Source organism: Pleurodeles waltl, chromosome 10 (assembly GCF_031143425.1).
Source record: "Pleurodeles waltl isolate 20211129_DDA chromosome 10, aPleWal1.hap1.20221129, whole genome shotgun sequence".
Taxonomy (NCBI): domain Eukaryota; kingdom Metazoa; phylum Chordata; class Amphibia; order Caudata; family Salamandridae; genus Pleurodeles; species Pleurodeles waltl.
In genome coordinates, this window is record NC_090449.1 from 571,723,778 (window position 1) to 571,744,442 (window position 20,665).

Here is a 20,665-nt window from a genome sequence, read left to right on the forward strand (position 1 = left end):
CCCTAAGGTTTCAGCGCATTACAGGTACACGTTTGGCACAAGGTTGTCAAGATACTAAAGCTGTGTCAAGCTAAAAGAATAGGGAAGTGCAAAAATGGATGTAAGGTGCTGCATTTTCTATACATAGGATGTTCGCTGCTGCCTCATATGTAATTAGAGGTACTCCACTGGATATGAAAATTAGCTTGAACTGAAACTTCCACATAAGATAAGACTTTGTGTTTTTCCAGCATTACCTTGCAGATCACATCAACTGGCTAGTGTTTAAGTGTCCGAATCTTGATAAAACGTTAGCTTGGCACTTAAAAAACAAACATCCTCTAGTGTTGTGTTCACTTTCATTATTATACACTCTTTCAATGTCATGTAGTGACATTTAGCGAGTACACTGGGTAGGAACGTATTGACTTTACTTAATTGCTAATTGCACAGGATAGCTGTCATTAATTTCAGTTTCTTTCATTTTAAGATCATTAAGATGTGAAGAGGGCTATTCTGCACCTATGAAGGTTGAGTCTCGGAATGTTGCTGAGAACACCATTGATACTGATGTTGTCAAGGGAGGTGGCAGCAGCTAAAAATTAATTGGGGGGAATCGTTTTTCGGCTATTTTTACTCTTTTGGGACACGGAGAGGCACTATCTTGGGCAGTGTGTGCTCTAGTCACTGGCCACATGTACTTAAGCAGAGGTGCTGCACAGACACAGTAAGGTCTCCTTGGTCTTTATCACAATTGCTGTTCGTTTTTAGGGTCGAGCCTGCGTTGCATGCGCTCGCGCATGCGTATCGCAGTGAGACTCTTTTGTATTTAGAAAAGGGCTCGAAGCCCTGTCAACTTCAGGTCAGTGGTTTTTATTGGTTCGTGGGCTTCCCTAATAAAATCTGCTTGCTTTCATTAGTCGAAGGCACGCATACGTCATGCCTTTTCCGGTGGCTAGCCCTCCTCGAGCGCAGCGACCTAGTACAGAAAACATGCCAGGCTCGCTGTTTTCCATCGGGCTCGTAGACTTCTTTTTCTCTAATTTACGAGCGCGATCTCGCTTGGCAGAAGTCGAGCTCTTTACATAGTTGATTTCTTTTTTTTTTTGCTTGCAGTGGCTCGTGTATCAGCACGGCGCCCACTTCAGGGACGCCGTGCTTCATGTCTGATATGGCGAAATATTCATATATATAAAATAACACTTAAAATTTGCATACAGGATTCGTGTGAGACGGGCACTGTTTAAAGGCTTACAATTGACCGAAATTGATTGCTTGGAGGGGTTGCTGAGCATCAGGTATAATTACAGCTCTGCCATCCTTTGAGATGTTTGAATCTCGGAAATGTTCTTGGTAGAACAACAGCAGCCCTAACAAAACCTCGAGATTAGCCGAAAGAATACCAATTTAGCCAATGTACGAAGTAGACCTCCTTAAAGTTCTGCTGCTCAGAGGGAGTGTTGTGTCAGAGGCAAGTTAGGTCAAGATGTAGTCGGACTGAGATTTCTGTGAACCTCCAAAATATATTAAGTAATCAGTGGTATTGCATCAAACGTTAATTCTTTTGGTATTTCTTTTGAACTCTTCATAACTAAACCCTTACACCCTACCTTCTCCTCCCACGCCTGACCCCAACCGTTAGTACGAATGGCCAGTTGTTAAAAGGGGCATGTCGGTCCTTCTCTGGGTTTCTAATAATGCCCCTTTAAATGTGCCTCATAGAAGCTGCCTAGCACGAGAAAACGCGAGACCCGTTGCATTGTGCCTCTCTTTCTTGTTCATGGCGGCAATGGCACTTTGAATTGAATCAAATGTTTTACTTTTCATTTTCTGGTTGAGAAAGCCATGAGAGCATGGTAAGTGGTGGAAAGCACACTTGGCATATTTTCTACTGATTCTTGCTGCAAAAAAAAAAAAAAACACACTGCTATGTTTAAGTGTTTTTAACTGTTTTTAACTTTCTCTGAAAGGTTGCTTTACAAGAGGGTTGGGGATAGGCATTTTGGCCGCTTATTGGGCATGTTGAAGTAGACTGTTGTCTCTCAAGCATTATTTGCCTCTGCGACCAGATAATGGCATCTGCACACGCTGGCAGGATCAAAGCGTAGAAAAAGATAAAGTAAAGCAGAGCTTAATCACGAAGAAATACCTATTACGTCCTTGACCTACGGTTATTGGTTCTTTTTAATTCCGGGGAAGGTGGTTATTTTGTGTTGATTACAGCCGTAAGTGGGAAGGCAGACGGTTTTCTTGCGCTTGTCACAGAAGCGTCTCATTGCCTTGTATGAGATTGTCTATTATCTTATTTCCCAAAGCCATCACGGCTCTGCCCCACAGCTATTACAGTAATACTGATATTTTGTCAAGAGGAAAAACACTTGAGAAGCTCTGACCGCTGGGTGGCACCAGAGGTTTAACTTGTAAAGCGGAGATGATCTCATCGTTGTATGGCCAAACCTATACACACACCGATCGAAGACCAAAACATTAGACAGAATATTGACTTAACAGCTACAAAATAACAGTTTTGCCATTAAGGTAACTTGGGTGTCTCTTGCATTCTCTGAACTGAAATAGCACACGTTCTCCAGCTCGAAAATGCACCGTACTCTGCATTATGGTTCATTAAGGATGTTGCTCTTTTAGGTCAAAGTGAAGAATTACTTCATTTATTTTTTCAACATACATTAAGTGCTTGTATGAACCTTTGGTATTGCTCGGGAAAATATAAGCATGTATCACCGCCTGCACTTAAATGTGTGCATACAATGCCAATTGCCTTCATGTTCGTGTTTTTTACGCTTGATTTTTGTACCATTAGTCTCATCTATGTACAAGGCGTACATGCTCACGTGTAAATGTTGTACAAGGGGTCAAACTGATGTTTTAGGCTCGGGCAGATCAAGTGACTCGCTCAGAATCACAGGATTTTGATCCGGCGCAGGGGATTGAACATGGTTCCACAGCTCCAAAGTGGACAGCTCCACCCGTATCAACACACAACAATGCAGAGGATGGTACTACAGTTTGCATACTAAATTACTGATAAGGGACGACGTTTGCCCTTTTTCTTCGGTTTCACTGTGAATGCTTGAAAAATGGCTATTTTACTTACACATACAGTCCAATTCGTGCAATGACAGCAACTGCCTTCACGCTCCTGTCCTTTGCATTGCACTTTTTGGTTTGGGCCCCTTTAGGTACACACCATTTCTCTTCCTATTAATACACAAAGCTTTATTTTTCAGAAAAAAATCCTTGACACTTTGTGGTATGTGTTTTTTGTTGAAGCACTCTATAGGATGACGTGTTTCCAGGTCCTTCCCTTGATGTGCTTCTCTCCCTGGCCTCCATTTCGCTCTTTCGTACCTGTTGGCTTTTGTCCCCCTCCCTGTTGTTGCTTGCCTGCCCTCCTCTGTCTGTCAGCGTTGCTGCTTGTGCCCACCCTCCGTCCATGTGTTGTCTGCCCCACACGTTGTCGGTGTTGTTGCTTGTTTTCTGTTGTTATACTGCCCCTTGTTAATCCATGGTGTTAATCCATGGTGGTTATACAACCAGCTTTATGGCAACCGGTTAGAAACCAGGTAAGATTAGCACCATCATGCTTCTTACTGCTATGAAACACCCACGAGCAGGGTGGCTAGGTGACTAGACTCCTTTTCTCTTAGCTGCAACATGTCCATATCTGGCACTTTGCGATGGAGGAAGAAGGTAAATGGAAGTGCTTTAGTTATATTCAGGGCCACTGGAATTATGTTGATGGAGAAGACCAAATTATGAGGCGGGGTTGACCAATTTATGTGGTAAGAAAAGTTATGAATGTACAACGCCAATAGCTCTAGCTCAAGCAAATGCGAGACCCATTGCATTGCAAATGCTTGTTAACTGTGTTTTAATTTCTGTTTTAAACTCCTGTCACATATGCTATCTTGCACAGTAGAAAGGGGAACTTGAAATTGTTGTTTGGGCTTGCAAGGCAGGTAGGAGTAGCTAAATATTCATTGTGGCAAACCAATTCATTTTTGGCCATTTTTCCTCTTTTAGAACATTGAGAGGTGCCATCTTGGGCAGTGCGTGCCCTAATCTCTAGCCACATTTACTGAAGGAGAGGTGCTGAGTGGACTTGCAGCGGACGAGTGCAGTGGGCGTGCCAAAGGCGCACCATAGGCAAGAAGTCTGCCTCTGTCAGCATCCCAGAAGCAGCCAGCCACTATGCCAGTTTCAAGCCAGAAGGAAGGCCTTGTGTTACCTGTGATAGCCTCGTTCTAGCCCCTAAGTCGGCCTGTGTGCCCCACCTCCCACCTAACTTACTAAAAGTTGATTGCCCTCATTCACACTGTCATTGGACCCCTAAACCCATAGCAAAGAGTACGTTTACAACACCCAAACAATTAATACAATCGCCTCTGAATTCTCGGCTGCGTTATTGAATGTCCACTCTTTGCAAAAGCATGAAATGCACATTTCTGAGTTCCTAGGTGCAGAAAAGCCGGACATTCTGTTTCTCTCAGAAACATGGCTTACAGAATTCTAAAATCCATCACTATCCACAGTCACTTTGGGTTACAAAATTCTTAGGAAAGATCATCTCAATGGCAGATGTGGGATGGTGACTATGATATATAAAAGCGAGTATGATTGTGTCCCTATCCCTCTGGATGAATTGGAAGGCGTTGATAGTTTAGGCTTTCGCCTCACCCTGTCTTCCTAGCAGTCTATTGCTGGGGCTCCGAATTATAAACCTCTGGGCCATGCCGGCCCCTTTTTGAGGCCCCTGAGCAGTATCTTGGCCCCTTGGTCTCTCAAATATGCACATTTTTCAGCGTTAAGTGATTTTAACCTCCACATGGATAAACCATTAGACTCCGAGGTAGCCACTCTTATAGGTATCAGTCCTTCCCCTGGTCTTGTCCAGCAGGTGTTTAAACTAACTCACCATGCCGGTCATATCCTAGACCAAGTATTTTCCAATGTGAAGACTAAATCGTCCGAGCCCATCCATTAATATGGTCGGATCACCATTTAATTAAGTTTAAATGGTGAAAATCAAACCATAACCAGCTTACCTAGGAGGACACCCGAACCATGTCATGAGCCGTCCACAACATTCTTCTGGCAGACCTGTGCCGTTCCTTGGAAGCAGATCCCATTTGTCTTTCTGGGGATCTTCAATGGGATGTTGAGTGCATGAATGACTGGATTCTTAACACCATTAATGCCCTGGCTCCGGCCTCACCACTCAGATCCCTGAGAACTAAACAGTTGCCATCTTGGTTTAGTGAGAACCTTAGGACTGGTTAAAAAACATTGTAAACGTCTCGAGAGGAAATGGCGGAAAAATTATAATATGGATGACAAATATACCTACGAGTGAGCATTAAAAGAATATTACTGATATGTTCGTTTAGCTAAAAAAAGCAATATTTGAGACAAGGACTGAAGTCAGGTAAAAAATCTAAAGAAATTTTCAAAATTGTAAAAAAGTTCTTGTATCCAGATGCTGCCATCAGAGGTTAACAACCCACCAGTGGCGTAGCGTGGGTTGTCAGCACCCGGGGCAAGGCAAGTAATTTGCGCTCCCTAACCCGTGGATTTTAGCACTCGCGAGCGCGCCCCCCCCCCCAGATGTTGCGCCCGGTGCGGCCAGCCCCCCTGCACCCCCCACGCTACGCCACTGCAACCCACAGATGAATGGTGTGACCTGCTGGCCTCGTAATCTCATGACAAAATTACTACTAAGCAAGCCAGCCTGCTTATTGAATCACAGGCTGCTAACATTCTCCTTGAGGTTGCATACTCTAGCAAGTCCACTCCTGAGAAGCCTATTTTTTCTAACTTCCCATCTATTTCCATGGCAGAATCATTGGTGGCCATCAAGTGCCTTAAATCATGGTCCCCATCTGATCCCTACCCTCTCACTATACTTATTAAAGAATCTAATGTTATTCATCCCATTGCAAACAGAGTTTTGAATATGTTATTGCCTTCAGGAAGGGTTCAATGGAAACGTGCCAAAAGTCTGCCTTTCCTCAAAAAACTGCAGCCGATCCTAAAGTTCAAGCAAATTATAGGCCTATCTCTCTTCTCCTTGCTTTTTCAAATGTGCTAGAAAAATCTGTAAACTCCCAAATCTCAGGATACTTGGAAAGTAATAATCTCCTTCACCGAATCAACCAGAATTCAGAATTAACTGAGGTACGGAGACAGCCCTGTTAAAGGTTTTTGAGCACATTAAGGGAACTCTAGATAAAGGGAGAAAGGCCGTCCTGAATTTGTTGGACTTATCGGCGGCCTTTGACACTGTTTCTCATGAGATACTGATAGCTCATCTACAATCCATTGAGATTGGCAGCCTAGCTCTAAAGTGGCTATCTTCCTTTGTGAATGATAGAAGTCAAGACATTTGGACAGCACCGTTTCCTTCTCCAATCCGTGAGTTGGCAGTAGGAGTGCCTCAAGGATCAGCACTTAGCCATCCCTTATTCAACGCTTATCTTACACCCATGGCTGTGTTAGCTGATACTCTGGGAGCAAAGGTAATATAAAATGCTGACAACACCCAGCTGCTTTTCACATGTGAAAAAGGTGAAGAGCTCGATGGAGAAACAATTATAATCTGCCTCTCTAATGTGTTCAACTGGTTGTCCCCCAACCTATTAGTATGTGATCCACACAAAACCAAGATTGTGTTTTTTTGGCCCCACTTCACGAGCTTTTTGGGGAACCTTTCGGCCAAAGGACGAACCCCTCCCTGGTACTCAACAGAACACGGTAGGGGATCTAGGAATCATTTTTTGACTTCTTCTGTCTGTTGAAGCCAAGACAACAGTGATTCAAGCATTGATAAATTCCAAACCAGACTATGGAAGCGCACTATCCTTGGGTGTACCAGAATACCTTCTTAATAGACTTCAAGTGATGCAGAATGCAGTGGCCAGAATTCTTCTTAACCTTTCCCCAAGAACGCATATGACCCTGCATTTGAAGCACTTCATTGGCTTCCTTTCAGAAAGAGGTTTCTTTTTAAAACCCTGGTCCTGGTTCATAAAGCACTACATGATAAAAGAGCAGGTTACTTGAGGAGGAGGATTTGTGAGTATGTCCACCCCTCCGGCCCCCCAGGAATTTACAGTCAGCCTATGGTCATTTAGCCAGAATCCCAAAAATCAGCAGGGTCAGAACTGGAGGTAGATCCTTCTCTTACCTTAGGCCACCTGCCCAGAATAATCTTCCACTGGAACTTCGTGCCACAACTAAGCTATCCATCTTCAAGAAAAAAATTAAAAACCTGGCTCTTCCAACAAGCTTAACATGAAGATCAGCGATTCTGCAAACAGCCTTTTAATGAGTGCCGGGACAGTCTGGGATAGGCGTGCACACTATAAATCTCATATCATAATCATCAGTGAAATGATTTCTTCTGGTTTCCAGTTCAGCAGCTTATTGTGTCTGGCGGACTTCACAGGCTTGCACTCACCACTACATGGATTGTTAGTTTATGTTCTCAGAAGCTGCAGTCTCAAGATAATCAATAATTTTTTGCCCACTAAGATGCCCAACCCATAAAACAACTTTTTGCAAGTTCACGTTTACTGAAGGAGATGTCCGCTTAGATTCATTCAATTCCTCACCGAGATGAGCGCTATCATCCACAACTGTTAGCGACACTCGTTTTTTACTCTGACTTAATTATGTGAATTTAGCTCCTTCATCAAATTTTTATATTTGAGCTACCCAAATCTTTGCTTTTTGCCAACATCCTAGAACAACACGGAGGCCGCACACTTGCTAAGTTCAGGAAAAACAAAATGACCATTACATAAATAATACCTTGATGTCATCAGGGTTACTGGTGAGCGGAAAACTGGGTGGTATTATTATCAAGAAGTATGGGTTTTATTGGCTTTAAATTTAGTAACTCAAGCCCACAAACCTGGCACTGGACTAAAGGACTTAAATAAAATGTTGTTTCAAGAGAACAAGGTGGGACTTCTTCAATGTTCAACACATCTCTAACCCTCAGAAGATGTTGAGCATTTCACTGTTACCTTCTTCCACTGTGAAAATGTGCCTCATTCTGCATGTTCTTCTTGGGACTTAAATTTTGACTAAAGGGAATCTGCATGCTGTGCACATATTGACTTTGAGGGAGAGTTACCAGTATTACCCAAAACCAAAAATGAACAAGAGATGGACTTATGGTAACTCCACAACAAACCTTTACTTGCAAATACTGATGTTCTGCTCAATAACTGCACCATGACAACTTTTAAGTAACGAATATGAGGAAAGATTAGGACCATGTGTTAGTTCTTAGGCATTTGTCTGTACAGAGGCAAAAAGGTGTTGCCAATACAACAGCCCTTCCTTTTTTTTACTAGAATGCAGCGACCCTGACAAATACTAATCTCTGCCTCATCCTTGCTAGAGAAACAAAATAATCATGTCAGATATCGGATCTATCACTATCATTCTTTTAGAGCAGGACGTGCTAACAAAACCAGAAACAGTACCAAAAGGACTGTAGGAGATTTTCAACAAGTTACTGGGAAGAGAAACCCTTACTAATAGAATAAAACAGTAAGTATTTAGTCACAGTGAACTGATAGAAATAATGAAAAGTAAAACAGGACTAGCACGAGTCTCTGTTAAATAACATTGATAAAATAACTTACACTTGCACTTTCATAGTTGGTTGTTTTTCAAATCACAAATGTATCATTTTAAATTGTTTGGTGACAGCAGAATTAGACTGTGAGCATGTAAGTGGGGAATCTGTCAAAACGTATGTCAAAGTAAACATACTTCAGTAAGAGTAGGAGAAACAGAACCTTCTCATATTCTGCAAGGTCCCATCTTCAATTTATCTTTATCAGATGAATATAATCCATGGTTCATTTTTTTCGACCGCCCTGAAACTAATAATTGAACAATGTGACAAGATCTTTCATCACATACTCTTTAGTAGCAAGGAGTATGTCGAGAGCTACTTCATATGTGTGGGAATAAAAAATAATTTGGAACACTTACCTTTTCTGCAGCACGGTGACAAGTTCCATGAGTCTGTCTCTCTCCACCTCAGCAGCCTGGCAAAGTGCCCGGTATTCTGTAATCTGAATATGCAATGAACTCATTTCTGATCCATCAGCAAACCTAATACAGTGGTAGAGATCAAAATGTCGGAGACTGAAACCATGCAAGTCACACAAGCTAGTGCTAAAAGAAATTGTTGCAGGTCACAATTTTAATTCTTTTGCATTACTGTCTTCAAATTCAGTTGAACTGTTCCTGGTGAGAGAGCTTCCTAGTGAGGTTTTATGAGACTGGCGAAATATAATATAGACAGTTTGGTCTACATCGTTTATTTGAGAAATGACACAGACTAATTCAGAGCATGCATATCTATGGATTATCCAATGCTGGACATAAACAATTCCTAATTTTGAAAGAAAATAATATTTACTCACTTTCTAAAGTGATATTATGAGCTTAGAAAAATAATCCATCACCAGAATGAATCTAATAGAAAACTCTCTTACTGTCTTTGTTTGCATAAATCCATTAACAAATACAAATAGTATGTCAAGCAGAAGTCCTCAGGCATGAGGCTCACTGAATGTTTGAAGGGACTTGGTCTTACACGCCCAGAGAATGCTTTGCCCCAGAGGAACCTTTTCAGTTAAACTGTGCTATCCACTCTTCTGGAAATAAGGATAAAAGATCATAAACATCTGGTGAAAATAGCCTCTAAGAAAATCTACTGATACAGGTTAAGTAACTGTTCCTTTGGTTGCAAGTGACTGTCCCTGCTCACTACCATAATGGTTGTCACTGAGTGGACTACAGCAATTCACATGATTAAGAGTGGACTGCCATAAGGATGTACAACACCTCTCTATGTTGTGTTTCTCCACTTCCCAGTTCTGGCCACCACTGCTGTGTTTTGTGTCTCACATATCTCTGCATATTGCCAGTGTAATGCGGTTCTGGTTTTGTGGAGGTTTGTGGGCCTGTTTTAAGATCTGGTGGGCTGGTTTTTACTGTTGATTTCCCAGAGATTTCCATTACCAATGCCTGTACCAAGCACAAATAACACGGTCTCTCATACTTTGCAAACCACCTGTATAACATGTCTTTACAAGTTCTAAACTGCCCTATTAATGTGCAAACAAACACAAATGATGGCGATGCCACCAGATTCAAGCTAGCCTGGCCGATGAAGGGTGATACCCTGAAACCTGTCCCAGGATGCTTGTTTCTGGTCCAGGGAGGACCTTGTCTGGCATTTCGGGATAGACTGCTCTCATAGGGAACAGAGTCAAGACTGATTTGCATATGGCTAGGTCCAAACTAGAATGACATGGCAAGCAAAAAAACTGATGGATTAAACCCAGATCTATGACGCGGGGTGAATGTTTGATTTCTTCTGCATTCCGTCCATCATCTGTTGTTTTTGCATATGTTGCTCCAAGTGGGAAGAGTATGCCCAGACATGGGTCCCGTGCTTGCTATGCCACCAGGTTCAAGCTAGCCTGGCTGATGAAAGGGTATACCCTGAAACCGGTCCCAGGATGCTTGTTGCTAGTCCAGGGAGGACCTGGACTGGCAGTTCGGGCTGGACTGTTCCCATAGGGAACAGAGTCAAGACTGATTTGCATATGGCTGGGTCCAAAATGGAATGGCATGGCAAGCAAAAAAATCTGATGGATTAAACCCAGACCTGTGACTGGGGGTGAATGTTTAATATGTTCTGCATTCCATCCATCGTCTGTTGTTTTTGCGTTTTTCTATTTGTAAACGTGGGCCACTTTTTCAGCTATGTGATTCGCTAAAGAGGCCTACTTTTAATTTGGTGCCCAAGCCTATATTCTGTCCCACTCCGACTCTGCATGAAATGGTCACCATATTTACCTAAAGTGCAAAAAAGCTAGATGATCTGAAAACAACCTAAATATTTGGGTCAGAAAGCTTTAAGAGTTGAAAATCTGCAGGTACAATCAAAGCATCATCATCTGTTTCAGACTTCCCATGTTAAGTGGGTCTTTCACATTCTGATCACCATAGTGATAATCAATATAATCAAGTCATCATCATGGGGTACCCTTCTATTAGCCACTTTTGAATGGTCGTTTTGTGCGAAATTTATCAGTGGCAATGCATTTCTGTTGAAGGTCTCTGTATGATAATTGGAAAACATCCCTTGGTACAGTTTGAATGGGTCAGTGCTCCAGCTGTTTTAGATGTCCTCTTGATGTACAGCATTGTCCTTAGTCTTCAATCAGCGTTACAAGCACCATATGTTGTGACCAAGTATGGAAAAGGGGAATATGTGAGGCACTGATCAGTCCATTGAAATGTGGATGTCACACCAGGATTGATGGAGGACAGGATAGGTGCCTACCTAGAAACCATCCAGGGGGTACTCACCTTCTATACCTCTAGAAGTACTAGCTCAAGGAGTTCTGGAGGCAGCAGTACACTATCTAACAAATTCTCAAAAGAAGTTAATTACCATGTTCTGATCCCTCTGGCCTTAATATTGCAAAAATGTCCGCAGGCAAAAGTGTCATGGTTTGGTGTGTTGAGACACAGGAATTTGGTACGTCAAATGGCATCTACCCATCACACTTCAAATAAAGCTCCAATTAACCTAATTACTCAGAAATTCAACAGTGGGCTTCCGCTGCCTTTCCTAGGGTAACTCCAGTCTGCTGTAGGCAGAAATGCTGAATAGAGCCATGAACTAGTGCTCAGAGATCTTGCTAGGGCAGACTGGAAAAATGTACGCTGATCATTTGAGAAATGTGCTAGGCCCACTGTCCTCAGACATATAATGAGAGAAAGTCACATTACTCTCAGGAATTTGGCACGTCAATAATACAAGTTTTTTCTTTTTTTTCCAACAATTTGTTTATTGATATTTTCCACTAAATGGTACATTTGCAGCATAAAGTAGGTTTCCAATAATATAAAACCGCTATTTCTTCATATCAAGAAGATAATGAGTAGAGGTTAAAAACACTAAAATGTTCCCTCAACAAAAAATAAACAAACTATCTAGTTGTCTCACTAAAGGTAACCATTTCTTCATATTTTGCTCATCCGCCACCCTAATCTGGTCATATGATTTAGATTGCATCAAGTAATTGTATGGGTATATAGATAAGGGAAGAAGGAAGTAGAATGAAAACAAACACATTTTAAGGGGACACCATAGGCCTCAACATTGTCTGGTGCAAAGTATGTCATCTCATTAGCTTCCCACCCACGTTCAACACATTATTGTTAATTACTCCGATTAAAGTAATGAAGTTGCACATGTACAGATTAATCTCTCAGTCAAAGGACATCACTTTAGTTTAGTCCCATTACACAGAGTCTCTGTTCCAATTATGTTCATCTATCTGTTAATCTTATCCCTTATAACCCCCATATTAATCAGCTAGTTTTAGCAACCAGTGGTAGTGAGTGTAATTAGTATCACATTATCAGTCTCCCTTTTCTCTCTACGATATTTTGATCAAATAGCCTTATATTCTTCAATTTGGTAATTTATTTTTTCACATGATGCAATTCAACACTTTTATCCCATCCATACTTTTAGTGTTGGCACAGATGAGTCGTGCCAGTGCCGAAACATACATATTTTGCCTGTAGCCAAAAATGTAGCTACCCATCTACTGTTAAATCTGTTTAATCTCACCCTTTCGACAAGTCATGAAAGATAGCCAGATCTGCTAATGGCTGTATGCAATGGTCTAGTGTGCTGTTTATTTTCTACCATACATTCGACCACTACAGTTGTATTCTGGGACAGTGCCATGTAACGTGCATATTATCACATCCCACATGTTTGTATGTCTAGTAGTGTGTGGAAGTAATATTGTTCAATGCAGTTTTACCACCGGACAATGGCAGTTATGGAAATCATTTTAAATATAGAAACTTGAGTCTGGCATCTCACAATTGTTTATCATGCCCTTCTAATAAGTCTGCCCAGATATCTGAGAAATAGTCTCTGCCCAGAAAGCTCTACCAGTGCATCTTTCCATCATTCAGCAGGTAGTATCAATATAACCGAAAGACCTGATACCAATCCTTTGTTGTTCCCCAATGTAGCGAGGTACTTTTTGGTGCACAACTCTGGTGTTGTTGTCTGCTCTGTGTCCAACCTCCTCTTTAAGCAGTAGTTATGTCTTTCCTCATTGACTGTACTTCCAGTGTGTTATTTGCCACTGCAGAGTTAACTTAGTTAATGGCCGCAGCAATGCGCCCTTAAGGGCAGAGAGGCCTCACCTTTTGGGCAGACATGAAGAGTGTCTGTCAGGCTGAGCAAAGTCAGTCTGACAGACACTCTTTATGTTCAGATCAGGAAGCTAGGCACTATACATGCTCTAAATGTGCAGGAGCCTGGCTGCCTTAAATGAACTTTACCGAACTGAAGATGTCACAGCCCTGTGGCATGACCTCTTTAGTCTGGCTAAGTGCTACAAGGTCTTCCCCCTAATGATGATGGGGTGCGTTACTGACATCCTTCGACCATGGCACTTGAAGTGCCCAGGGTTGAGTGTTAACCAGCGATACCTCGTTACAGGGTGGGTGGGGTCTGCAGTTTCGCTGACTCCATCCCACTCTGTGAAGAGTGAGGGACTACCGTCTCCTCTCATTAACTGCCCTAAGGTCAACCAATAATATGAGGTGGCAGTCCCAAACTTCTAGGAAACTTGGAGGTTTGGCACCTATGCTCACCACTGCGGCCAGTAAGTTTGTTTTCTTTTTCAAATGTTTGGTCTGTGAGTGGGTGCATATGTCAATGTATGTATATTTGTGAGTGCATGCTGTAAATGGGTGTGTGTGTGTGCTTGTGAATGGTAGGTATGTTTGCACACTTGTGAATACATGGAGGTGTGGGCGAGTGTGCATGTAGATTGGTGAGGGTATGTGTATGCTTGTGTATCCCGTTCGCCCCATTCCGGCTTGAATTACCGGCCGCCACTGGTTAAAGGACACTTTTTCTATTTTACTAGTCCTCCTTCGCCATCAGATGCCTAATACGGGGCACCCTTTTAATCTTAACACCAGATGCTGAAAGATCTCAAAGAGTACCTCCTGCTCCAGAGAAGATTGGCTTTTGTAGGCATAATCAATGGACCCATTATTTATGAATCTTTCACTACTGGGATGCTGTGTGTATATTGTAGTGTAGAGCCCAGCAAACATTCCTCAAGCCTACAAAAATACACCTGTTAAAGGGGCCCCAGGGAGCTGGAGGTAAAATTCATTCAGTAATGGGCTTCTGGTAGCAATTCAGAGCTCAACTATGCTCAAGAGGCCCTTTTATTGTCAGTCTGTTGAGGGTATGAAATCATGCTTCTCCAGAATCTTCCAGTAACCATCATTATGTACCGCCTGCTGTTTACAAGGTTCCAAAAGGGTACAATCAGCATGAATTAGAGAAGCTCAGAGATCATGCAATGACACTCGAGCAATTCATTTGAGTTTTTGTTATGAAGTATATAATTATGGTTTAATTATCCTTCATGATAATTACAATGTGTAGTTTCTCTCAGGTGGTAATTTGTTTCTAACATCCCAACTAAGTACCAGTCTTGCTGGGGGGGGATGGGGGTCGCATATTTAGCCTCAACCAATATGGCTGCCGTTATCGGTAGGCAGTGACTTTTCTCTATTTCAATGTCTTAGGCTATGGTAATGCTCTGCTTGTGTCATGCAGTGCCGGTGTTTTTTTGCTTCAATTCTGACTACTGCCCAGTCCTTAAATTCGAGCCCAGAGTTGTGTTGTCTTGCCGCACTTTCCTCCTTCTTTCACATGGAGTGCCCCCGTTGCTCAGGACTAACCTGTGCCAACTGCTGCCATCTATCACTGCATCTCATTGCCTGCCATAACTGCCTGGCTCTGGGAGGGCGTTGGGGGACAGGATTGGAGGGGGAGGGGTGCTTCTGTCGTCTTCAGATTTTGGCTCACTGGTTTTCAGACTGCACATTCCTTCCTTGGCGAGATTGTTGGTAAGCCTCCACTGACACCAATGCATCCCTTCTAGTTGCCATGTTACACTCAGTGGGCTCCTCGGACACAGCAGACACTGCACCAACCAACCAATTTCTTTTTTTCTAATTGGATATCTGCTATTGTCATTGATATTGTGGGGAATGCTTTATCCAACCATTTGAATTGATTTCTGAAAGTACAAATTGCCAAATAACCAAAATAAGAATCTTGAAAACCTACATATGCTCAAAATGTATTTTCAGTAGCATATTAGGCCACTGTCTATCTCATGCTTTGGGAAATTCAGAAACTGTAACTTCATTGATTCCCAGATGCAATGTAATCCTAATCATTTGAGTCTAGGTTTATGTTAGAAATGGGGTCTCTAGTTGGCAGTGGTTTGCACCTCGTACAAGTAAGGACCCTCACTCTAGTCAGGGTAAGGGAGTCACCCTCCTAAGGCAACCCGTGCTCACTCCCTTGATAGCCGGGCACGAGCAGTCAGGCTTAACTCAGAGGCAATCTGTTAAGTATTTGTATCCAAACACACAGTAACACAGTGAAAACACTACAAATGGACACCACACCAGTTTAGAAAAATAGCCAATATTTATCTAAGTGAAACAAGACCAAGACAACAAAAATCCAACATATGCAAGCAAAGATATACATTTTTAAAACTAAATCCCAGTAAAGTGCTTAGAAACATAATAGCTCCAAATGGGGCTATCACAAAGTTGTTTGAAGTCTTTCCCAACAGTCAGACACCACTCGCGAGGGAGTGCAGTGCCAGTCACAGAACCTTTGAAAATGATGAAACAAAGACATCGCATGGAGGCGTAGAGGCGAGGTGTCGCTGGAGCCGGTGCGGAGTCAGTTCCTTACTGCTACCAGGGAGGTTAGGCTTCGGTTCCTTACTGCCAGGCAGGGGAGGTGAGGTGTCGGTACTCTACAGTTGCAGTGGAGGTGATGCGGCATTGGTGACAAGGTATCTGTTCCTTATGATCCGGCAGGGGTCGTTGAATCTGGCGGGTCAAGATGCAATGGGGCGACCTTTTGGGGTGACGGTCACACCACGAAGCCACAGATGCCACAGAAAAGTCAGGTGTCACGGACATTGGTAATATGGCACTCGAGACTCATGATGTTGCGAGACTTCAGAGGCGCAGCAGCGGCTTTGGGCCAGCGATGCCAGGTCTGTGGCATCAGTCACGGTCGCTGCACTTCAGTGGGGAACATGGCTGCAGATGCAGGCAGCGGCGCGGAGTCGGGCAGCAGCGCCAGTTCTGGAGTTGTCTGGAGTCAATGTGCCTGGTTCCTTTTGTTTGCACCAGAACTCACTTCCAAGGGCCCAGGAACTGGATTTGGCACCACTTGGAAAGTCAGGACTCTCAGCAAAAAAGCCCAGGTGCTGGCAGATGAAGCCTTTGATGTCCCTGAGACTTCTAACAGGAGTCAAGCTCAGTTCAAGACCTTGGAGAAGCCTGGAAATCAGGATGTAGAAAGCAAAGTCCAGTCCTTTCACTCCAAGGGAAGAAGTAGCAGCAGCAGGCCAGCACAGCAAAGCAACAGGCAGAGTGGCAGGTCCTTCTCAAGCATCCATCTCTTCTCTGTGGCAGAATGTCCTCAGTCCAGAAATGTTCTAAATTTGTGGGGTCAGCAGTCCAATAACTATACTCATTTCTGCCTTTGAAGTAGGCAAACTTCAAAGGAAAGTCTTTGTAGTGCACAATACCCGGTCTCTCCCTGTCCTGGCCCCAGCCACACTCTAGGGAGTTGGAGACTTTATGTGAGGACAGGCATAGCCTTATTCAGGTGCAGGTGTCAGCTCCTCCCCCAACTCTAGCCTAGGATGACCCATCAGGATATGCAGGACACACCTCAGCTCCCTTGGTGTGACTGTCAACAGTAAATCCACAAACAGCCCAACTGTCAGTCAGTCCCAGAGGTGTATTCAGGAGCCAGGTAGAAGCACAGAATGGTTAAGCAAGAGAAGGCCCATTTTCTAAATGTGGCATTTTCAAACTTAAAATTTGAAAACCAACTTCACCAAAAGATGTATTTTTAAATTTTGAGTTCAGAGACCCCAAACTCCAGATCTCTATCTGCTCCCAATAGGAAATTACACTTACAGGATCTTTTAAGGAAATCCCCATGTTATCCTATGGGAAAGATAGGCCTTGCAATAGTGAAAAACACATTTTGCAGTATTTCACTATCAGGACCTGTAAAACACACCAGTATGTCCTACCTTTAAATATACTGCCCTTGCCAGATCTACATGGCAGTTTAAAACTGCACACACAGACACTGCAGTGGCAGGGCTGATACATTTTTACAGGGCTACTCATGTGGGTGGCACAATCAGTGCTGCAGGCGCTCTAGTAACATTTGTTTTATGGGCCCTGAGCACCGCTAGTGCACTTTACTAGGGACTTACTAGTAAATCAAATACGCTAATCATGGAGAAAACCAATCACCAACCCAATTTAGACAGAAAGCACTTGCATTGTAGCACTGGTCTGCAGTGGTGAAGTATCCAGAGTCCTAAAACCAACAAAAGCAGGTCAGAAGAAATAGGAGCAAGGAGGCAAAAAGTTAGCGGTGACCCTGCTAAAAGAGCCAGGTCCAACAGTTTAGATTTTTCAATAACTTCCAACTAATTTTCAAACAGTTTAGGGCAGAGAGTTGGGGTTCTGCCAAGTCCTGAAAGTCAGCATTGTAAGGTTATATTAGGGAAAATGAACTGTTGTTGACACAGCTGGATATTCACAGTTTCATCACAGCTGTCCTTATTCTGCTATGGTTGTCCCTGGTTTCTCTGGTTTTATACGTGCAAAGTCAGAATGGTAACCAGTCACCTTCACCTTTGGCTGATTATACCTACACCACTCAACTTTTGCTCCGTCCTGTTATGCTATTTACATTAGAAGAAGCTGGGTTCTGATAGTGCTGTAAATATATATAGGGAGAAGCTTGTAGACATGTGGGGACTTAAGAAAGCAAAAGAAAAACAGAACTAAACTACTGATATGTGTGTTTATTGCTTCACATATGGTTTGGCTCTTGTACAACATTTTGCTTGCAAATTAGCTTAAAAATGAAAATGAAACATGAAGCAAACATCAGTATAATTAATATTATGAACAAAATAATGGATGGACACTAATGAAGAAAATGTTTGATATACTCAATAGAAATTACTTACAATGAAATACCACTCCATATTTTCAAACAGTGTCATCTTTAGCAAAGTTGGACAGCACCCAACAGCAGGACACCCGGGCCATTTGCCGCTACAGGAGCTCGTGGCCTTGGACCCCAGTCTCATTGGAACAACTGCCACATGTCCTCCCCGCAATTAACCTAAGGACCCTTCACCTGCTGACACTGCAGCTTATCATGCAACACAGGTCCGCCAGCCCGTACTGAATCCCATGCCACTTCCATCCTTAAGACCACAAATAACCCAGAGCTAATCCAATGCATCCTGCTCAATGCCCGATCCCTCTGTAATCACGGGACACCATCATCACCATCTCCCCTGACGTTGCCTTCATCACCGAAACGTAGCTCAACCCCTCCTCGAACCCCAACATCTCCACTGCAACCCCTGACGGCTACAAGATGATACACTGAGATGCCCCAACAAACCCGGCGGGGGCATCGCTGTTATCTTCAAAGAAACCATCCGATGCACTGTCACCAACGAGGACCCCACACCTCTCATGGAACACCTCAATTTTCTGCTACAGACTGACGCCAACAACCATGATAAGAGGCACCCTGGTATACTCCCCTGGGACCTCAACCGGCTTTTTGTGATGTCATCTCCAACCTCATTTCACCCCTAGTCCCCCCAATGTCCTACTCGGCAACCTCAATTTCCACGTCAATGACACTATCTCCATCATCCTCCTGGGGAACCTGAACAACATTGGCCTCACTCAGCTGGTCACCAAACCCATGCACAAAGCCAGTCACACACACTACTCCATCTTCACCGTCAGCATAAGAATCACATTCAGACACGTCACAGAACTCACCTGGACTGACCACGCCATCATCCCCTCACAATATCCAACAGTCAGTATGCCATCTCCAAGCATCACACCTCCTTCCACCACAGGTGGAGCAAGGTAACTGAGACCCAGGCCCTCAGCACCACCCAATCCACATGGATCACCATCTGTGCCGGCAGAGTCGCTCCACTGAAACCAGAAAAACCTAAAAACACACAAGCTGGTACACCCCAGAGCTCAGAATGATCAAGCGCAACTGCTACCAACTTGAGAAACAGTGGCCCGCCACAAGGAAACCCTCCGACAGAGCAACTCATAAAACATCCCTCAGCTATTACCACCTACGCATCAATGAAGCCAGGAAAGCAGCCATCATAGCCCACATCGACACGGCGGCCAACCACATGCAGAAACTCTTCAAAATAGTGAAGGAATTCCCCAACCCAACAGCCACAGAGAACACCATCCACCCCTCCCAAGAACTCTGTGTGACTCCCTCTCAGAATACTTCCATACCAAGATCACATTCATCTCCAACAGTTTTGTCCCCTAACCCATGGCTCTCAACCGCAACTACCTCAACCAACCCATGCACACCAGCTGAATTATCAACACCTGATCTCCGCTCACCACTAAGACCACCACGGGAATCATGCCTTCCATCCACTCCAACGCATCCACCAACTCTTCAACCTCTGAACCATTCCAATCAGCACCAAACTCATCAGCATCATCAACACCTCCATATCCACAACAGCCTTCCCGGACAGATGAAAACACACAGAGGTCAGACCACTGCTAAAGAAACCCTCTGCCAACCCCAGTACTCTCATAAATGATCGACCGATTACCCTGCTCCCATACCCAGCCAAAGTACTCGAGAAAGCCATCAACCAACAACTCATCCAACACCTGGAACAAAACCACCTACTGGACTCCTCGCAATCAGGTTTCTGTGCCAATCACAGCACTGAGACTGCGCTGATCGCTGCCACAGACAACATCAGATCTCTCATTGACCGTGGAGAAACTGGGGCCCTCATACTCCTCGACTTCTCTGCTGCGCTCAACAACGTCTCCCATCACACCCTCATCGACAGACTCTACAACATCGGCATACAGCAAAACGCCCTCAAGTAGAATGTCTCTTTCATTACAGGTCACACACAGAGCATCCTGCTATCTCCATTGACCTCCGAACCTAAGGACATTATATGCAGGGTACCCCATGGATCTTCCCTCATCACCACCTTGTTCAACACCTACATGAACCCACTCGCAGACATCATCAGATCTCATGGAATCAGCACAATCTCTTACTCTGACGACACTCAACTAATCCTATAGCTCACCAATGACCCCGCCAACGCCAAAACCAACTTCCACAACGCCATGACCATCGAAGCCAACTGCATAAGAGACAACTGCCTCAAACTATACTCTGATGAGACAGGAGTACTGATCTTCAGGAAGAGCACCTCCGCTTGGGACCACAGCTGGTGGCCAGCAGAACTCAGACCAACACACACACCTACAGACCATGCACGCAACATAGGCATCACCCTCGACAACAAACTGACCATGAAACAACAAATCAACAGAGACGCCTTCTACTACATCCACACACCCTGTCAACACCAGAAAAACTGTCACC

General features: G+C 43.7%; 1 protein-coding gene across 2 annotated transcripts in view; it reads right to left on the minus strand.

Annotated features, from left to right (window-relative positions):
- Window positions 1-20,665, minus strand: part of CCDC13 (coiled-coil domain containing 13) — a 527,643-nt gene that overhangs the window by 82,941 nt on the left and 424,037 nt on the right. For both annotated transcript variants that reach the window (XM_069211020.1, XM_069211021.1), the window contains exon 13: window positions 9,010-9,132. In XM_069211020.1, the coding sequence (XP_069067121.1) occupies window positions 9,010-9,132 (123 nt within the window). The remainder of the gene's footprint in view (window positions 1-9,009; window positions 9,133-20,665) is intronic.